At 46.6% G+C, this 6,620-nt stretch overlaps 1 protein-coding gene across 2 annotated transcripts in view; it reads left to right on the top strand.

Moving 5' to 3' along the window:
* The first annotated feature begins 649 nt into the window (after nt 1-649).
* LOC136528663 (aberrant root formation protein 4-like) overlaps nt 650-6,620 on the top strand; it is a 29,137-nt gene continuing 23,166 nt past the window's right edge. The window contains exons 1-12 of one of the 2 annotated variants that reach the window (XM_066521626.1): nt 650-904; nt 1,004-1,204; nt 1,319-1,468; nt 2,344-2,416; nt 3,152-3,330; nt 3,446-3,502; nt 3,599-3,752; nt 3,856-3,915; nt 3,997-4,271; nt 4,344-4,415; nt 6,106-6,183; nt 6,425-6,619. In XM_066521626.1, coding sequence (XP_066377723.1) covers nt 794-904; nt 1,004-1,204; nt 1,319-1,468; nt 2,344-2,416; nt 3,152-3,330; nt 3,446-3,502; nt 3,599-3,752; nt 3,856-3,915; nt 3,997-4,271; nt 4,344-4,415; nt 6,106-6,183; nt 6,425-6,619 — 1,605 coding nt within the window. In that variant the 5' untranslated portion in view covers nt 650-793. The remainder of the gene's footprint in view (nt 905-1,003; nt 1,205-1,318; nt 1,469-2,343; nt 2,417-3,151; nt 3,331-3,445; nt 3,503-3,598; nt 3,753-3,855; nt 3,916-3,996; nt 4,272-4,343; nt 4,416-6,105; nt 6,184-6,424; nt 6,620) is intronic. The other variant, XM_066521625.1, reaches the window with a different exon arrangement.

Genomic DNA, 6,620 nt, shown 5'->3' with positions numbered 1-6,620 from the left:
GGTCCCGTGCTCGCACACAACGCCAATTCCAGTGGATCTGGCTCAAGGAAGCAAAGTGTAGTAGCAGAAGAAGCGGCGTTGTCGGCAAGTGCGCCCTTGCTGATGTCTCTCGCCGGCGTCGGCGTCGACGGCAGCAGGTGCTGTCGACGCCCTCCATGGCCCCATGCGTGGCGCCTGGGAGGCCGGAGGGTCGTCACGAGCAGAGTGCCGTGGCAGGTTGGCACCCGTCGTTGCCGACTTCGCAGACCTGTGCCGCTTGCTGTCCCAGGCGAGGTGGCGGTAGCCGTGACAGCATAGGCAACGTTGTGGCAACCGGCAAGTTGCAACGTGGTGCGAGTAGGAGAGACAGTTAAAGCATTTATCGCGAAGCTCTTTGGGGATTCTCCGTACTTGCGGGAGCTGCTTTTGGCGATGCTCAACCGAGGCAGTCACAGGTTACGTCTCCTGCCGTGGGAGGATCTTGCGCCACCCATCGATGTGGAGGGCGGAGATCCTTTCGCGATGAAGGCATTGGCGGGCAGGGATATGGCCATCCAATGGCCGGGCAGGCAGGCAGTGTTCGCTCAGATCCCTGCTGTCTAGCGTCCATCGTGCCGCCTTGATTCATGATGGGAGTCTAGGCGCGCGGCTGGGCCGCATCTACCTGCTTTGGCGGGCGACGAACGGCGTGAGGTAGGTTGTAGGGTTGTCTCGTGAGACTCGTCGCCGTCCCGTAGCCTCCTCTCCCCGTCTCGCTCGTTTTCTCTTTATTATCGGCCCTAGCACGCCAACACTGCCGCACCGCAGCAGCTCCATGGCCGCCGTCGAACCCTCCGCCGCCACCACCAGCGACGCCCCCATCAGCTATTCCCCCGCAGCCCCGTACTCCGCCCGCCTCCGCGAAGCACTGACCGCCCTCTCCGAGGTAACCCATTAACCCACGATCTTAGTACACTTCAATCTCTCGAACCACCTGCTGCTTTCCGGAACCCTTCTAAACTTCCTATCTCCGTCTCCACCACAGGCTTGCGACTCCGGCAACTCCAATGCTTCCGAAACCGCCTCCTTCACCATCTCCGACATTCTTGACACCGCAGCCGTCGTAAGTGCCGAGGCCGATGACGGGAGCGACGACAGCGAAGACGCGTCAAGGCCAGGGGCCTCCGAAGAGCTGCTCCGCGAGGTGCTCGAGTTTCTCTCGCGCCCGTCATCTATCTCGAACCAGGTCGGAACGCGTTCCTCTCGAATTGATGTGTCTTGCGATTTTTTGGTGGGCTTGGGAGAACGGAGAACGATGGGTGTTTGGCGTACTGATTTGGTTGCTTTGTTCTGACAACAGATGGCCCTTGACGCGCTCTCCCTTGTGCTTCCCAAACCCGTGGCGAAGCTAGGGGCTCAGATGGGGAGATGCCGGGATGTTGCCGCGGCTATCCTCAAGTTCTTCGTGTCGAATTGCAGTCCGAGGGACATGCTCTCCATCCTCTGTGAGGTTTGTTATACTTCGAATTATATGTGTTAAGTTCTTGACTTCTTGTTAGTTGGCATAACTGTCGTTTTGCAATGACGATAGAAAATTCCTCCGCGCTTGGGAATTTGAGCTTGTTAATGCTTGCAAGTTGTGTGTACATTTGCTGATAGGAAATTTCTCCACACTTAGGGCCCCTTTGGATTGCAGGAATTTCCTGGAAATTGTACAGGGATTTCACAGGAATCTGTTCACTTTCACAGGAAAAACGCAGGAAACATGAAGAATTTCCTTGTTCCAAAGGGGACTTAGAGAGCTGTTTGCAAATGTGACTACATTTTGCGGGGAGAATCTTGGCTCCTTTCTCACCCAGATGTACTTGTATATGTGCATGCAAAGGCTTATGACTGATGTTCATTTGGGATCTGAGATGGTTGATATGGTTTCTTCTCATCTAATAGATCTGGATTAGTCTTACAATCTTTACTTGTAATTGATGTTGTCTTTGCCCAAACTAAGAAAAACTCGACCTGCAGGGGGTAAGACCCCAACCCCTGCCGCACCCATACACAGTAGCACCGTAGTCCATGTGAGAACGATCACGACCGGGGCTGGGCCTTAGATCGGTGCTTTGGTTTGGGACAGACGAAGGGATTTTGATTAACCCCAGACTGAAATTCGCTCCCACACGGAGTTGAACCCAGGTTACTCGATCCACCTACTCAACTCAGCTAGAGGCCCTTTCGCGTCTTAGCCCGACTTGTGTAATGCAAGTGGTTCCTCATTGATTCATTTTGAAGTTATAATCTTGTGTTTTTTCTGACTCTGTACAATTGATACTTGGCTCCTTTAAGTATTCTGATCTCTTTTGCTTAACCTATCGTATTTGATTAATGCAGGCATTAGATGCATCAATGGAGTTACCAAATGGCTTATCCAGTTTTGTTCTTCTACTCGATGCACTTGCTAAAGGTATGTGCACTATTGTCTTGTGAAAACTTCTACAATTATCTCCTCATTTCCGTGTTCAATATTTGTAAAATTGTTGTGCCCCATCTTATCTGAAACTTGATCCTATTATCTTAATATCCACCTTAATTTGTTCCACAAAAATCCGATAATCTGACATGTATACACTATACACTATACAGTCAGTTTTCACCTAAATGACTTAAACTGACATTTGAATAGCATGTAAACAGTAAACAAGAGATGTCTGTCTTATTTAGGCCATATACAGCTAATTAGATGGCCAAACCGTTTAAACGGTAAAAAGTGTTGAAATACGGAGTAAACATGATTAATTTGCTGAAGTGAATTAGATTCATGATGAAATGCCTATTAGAACCCAAGACTGAATCAGTTAACTTTAGTTTACTTCATGTTGAAAGTGGATACATAAACTGTCAATGCGCTAGTGGAAGACATAGTATATTCTGTTTTTTCGCTAGATGTCAATGCATAAATATGTATACTTGCAGAATACTAGATTTTGTTTCATGAGTAAGTATGTATATTTTGGTGTAGTAGAAAACTGTTTACGCCATTTAAACTGTCTAAACTGTTTAAATGTTAAACATGACTGTTTACTATTTAGGATAACACTGCATACTGTAGATAAACTCTACAGATATGTTGCTCACCTGCTGTCTAAAAGACTAGTATCCATGTTATTCAATGTTCGTTGACTAATTATTCGTTGGCCAGTGCTTACTTTAATTCAGAGGCGACATATCGAGCAAGTAAAGGTGGCACTACCTGTTGTCCTTAAAGTTATGCATGCTGCTGTATCAGAATGTGTTGAGGAATATGGAAGTGCTGCTGTTGATCTCTTCAATGCAGCACATGGCATTGGCAATGCCATTCAAGAAATGTGCAAATCAATGGTTTGTTGATTTAAGTACCTATTGTGTGCTGTTTAATGTTGAAACTTATTTTAACATTTTGTTTATCATTTCTATGTTCTCATTGATTCTGCATTATTGTTCTGTCTACTGAAAGTTCAACAAAAACAAAGATCTCTATGCAATTCTTGGTTTATACTCCCTTCAGAATATAGTGAGTACATGAGATGATGCTTTTCTTTACAGTTTATTTTCTTCCTTTTCCCTAATAAGATCTATAATGGTGCAATGCATGCCATCTTACTTTCAGGCTCTTGTATCACGAAGCAGACAGCAGGATATTCTCTCTGCTTGTGGTTCAGTTGTTTTTCAGAGTTTCAAATTTCTTAAATCTAGTGGATTCACCTATCTTGGTCTGCTAACGGGCAGTGATGTCACAGCGGCAATTGATCAACTTTCCAAAGGTGTCTAACTCATCCAATTTATTTCTGGTTTCTTTTCTGTTCATTTCTTCACATTTGGTTTGCTTTAGTTTCAGCTGATAAATTTGTTTGCAAAGTGATGCAGATGAAGATGCTGATTTTGTGGAGTATTTTTCCTTTGCTATGGATGGTGCAGCACTTTCAGGTGGTGATAGTTTCTACTACAGCAATTTCTTTCGTGTATTGTTTATATGCTCATCGGTTACCTGTATCACCTGTTATACAGTTGTGTGGACACATATGTATGATGATAATGATATGTCAAAGTATGCTGGAGAACAGTTGGAATTAGCACTGAAGGAAGTTCAGGGCAACCATATGAAGAAATGGGAAGCAATTAACATGCTTAAACATGTCCTATCCTCAATTCATTACCCATGGATGATCAAATCCCATGGTTTAAACTTAATGCTGATTCTAGCTGGTGAAAATCATGTTGAAGAGATCAATAATCATGTAGATTTCACATGCTATGCTCCTCGTGTTTTTGCAACACTCAAGGTATCACTCTTCCTTTTATAAAAATGTGGTAATTTCTTATTCTACCGCATAACATTTTAATGACATTGATAGGCCATTGAAAGCGTTATGATGGCTGCCCCCATGGCATTGGTGCGGAAAAAAGCTTTTGTTGCTTTGAAAAAGGCAAGTACCTGGAATTCCTCTTTCCTATGCGTATGGGTTAATTAGATCCATGTCATTATAATTCAGCCGTTTCAGAGGCGACCACTAATTCTCACCTAATAGGACGTGTGCCATTACAATTTAGCTTCCCTTTGAACCATGCCATCTTATACGTCTTTAGTGACATTGGCCCACATGCAGGTGTATGTATTGCGTAGACTTTTCATATGGTCCAAAATACCCATCTTACCCCTCTCCCCACTTGACTTACAACCTTGCGTCTTCCCCTTCCTCTCTCTCCCTAGTCCATCTTCACTAGTGGCATCTAACGATGAGCTCATGCATGCCGGCGTCTGAAGCGTGTCAGGCTCTGAGTAGCGCTTCCGCTACTCCATCCTATGGACCTTCGTAGTCGTGGCCTTCTACGAGGATGACATGCCCGTGCGCAAGGTGCGGCGGTTGACCGCCATGGGCGCGAACTTCCGCTCCAAGGCCATGTCCGTGTACGCCTCCACCTGCAGCTGATACCGCGTCAACTACCTGTACGTGCCCTTTATGGCCATCTTCATGGACCTAGAGCTCCTTGGCTACCGTGTCGGCCCCATTTAGCAGATGACGGCGGCGGGACGGTGGCCCTCAGGGCGTCGGACGTCATGACGATGTGAAAGTAGCAGGCCTTGCGTCACTTGTGGGCGTGCCCCGAGTGTGGATGGATGCGGATCCATCCTTCTCTGTTGTGGACCCTGCCCCTCTTGTCGTGGATTCGGCTTCTTTGCTACGGTGTTGCTTGCCTCCGGCTGCTCCCGCCGCAGATGGCGGTGGTGATAATTCCCGGCTTGTCACCGTCATGGATGGGCCATCGGAGCCCGAGCTAGAAATGTCGCTGCCCGGAGGCTCGGCTCGAGAAGTGACTCGACCATCGCCTTGAGCTTCGGTCCCTCTTGCTAGAGCATCTCCTTTGCTGCTGCCTCCCTGGGCATCATGATCGTGCACCTCCTGCAGCTCATCCTCACCATCCTGCCCCTCATCCAGATGTAGCTCTTTAAGGCCCTCCGTACTATGGTGGCCTCCTACTCCCCTCGTCATGGAGGCTTGCACCTCCTCCAGCGCATCCTGACGGAGGGTGCATGGCGGTACCGAGTGCGATGCTGGGCAACACCGGTGCTGGTGCAGAGAGGGGGAGCCTGCCTTGGGGGAAGACAGGAAGAGAGACGATAAGTATGAGGCCTTGGGGGGAAGACAGGAAGAGAGACGATAAGTATGAGGAGTAGGACCCGTATGTCAGTGAGTGGAAGGAGAGGGGAGTAGCAGGGGAATTTTGGCCTATACAGAAGTACGAAGCTGTACATATGCCTACATGTGGGCCCAAGGTTGCTGTCGTCGTGCATAATGGCATACCTCAAGTATGAGCTGAATTACAATGGCACTTATCCTATTCGGTGAGAAGTAGCGGTGCACTTCAAAAACAGCTGAATTATAATGGCATGGAACATTTTTTTTTCTTGAACTTAATGGCATGGATCTAATTAACATATTTTTTAGTTTGCTCCCACTTTTGGTGCGTATTTTTGCAACAAGTGTGAAAATTATAATTGCCACGATTTCCATGATGATAGCTTGATTTTGAATGGCATCTCTACGTCCTATGTACTGTGATATTGCCTAGCCTTTTTTTTTAATATTGTACTAATTTATGACACGAAATTGTCAGGTTATTTCAATGGTGCCATCATCTCAGAGATTTGACATCTTACAAGCTCTTGTAAACAATAGTACATCTCCATCCTTGGTAAGGACACTGTTTTCCTCTAACACTATGTTCAAGTAGTTATTCTTTATGTTTTGGTAACTCCATCGTATTTATGCTCGTAATCTATTGGAGGACAAAGAGTTATATGAATGTTACTGCCCTTAATCACTGACCTTAATCTTCTAAGGCACAATATGCTGAGAATGGCAAACATGGCTCTTAAAATTTGAGCTTCTGTTGTAGCGTCATCAATAAAATTCTGACTTCTGGTTACTGTCAGACTGCAATTCTCCTTGATCTAGTGAGGGAGGAAGTTTCGAGAGAGAGTCGCCGAGCTGACAATGATTGTGTGGAAGATGATGGATTTCGAGGTAACGGGTTGCCACGCTGGGCATCTCACGCACTTGAGTTAGTCGAGCTGATTTTGAGGCCTCCAGAAGGTGGTCCTCCTTGCCTTCCTGATCACAGTGAACAGG

Source organism: Miscanthus floridulus, chromosome 19, assembly GCF_019320115.1.
Source record: "Miscanthus floridulus cultivar M001 chromosome 19, ASM1932011v1, whole genome shotgun sequence".
Taxonomy (NCBI): Eukaryota; Viridiplantae; Streptophyta; class Magnoliopsida; order Poales; family Poaceae; genus Miscanthus; species Miscanthus floridulus.
This window is presented reverse-complemented; position numbering and strand designations above follow the sequence as displayed.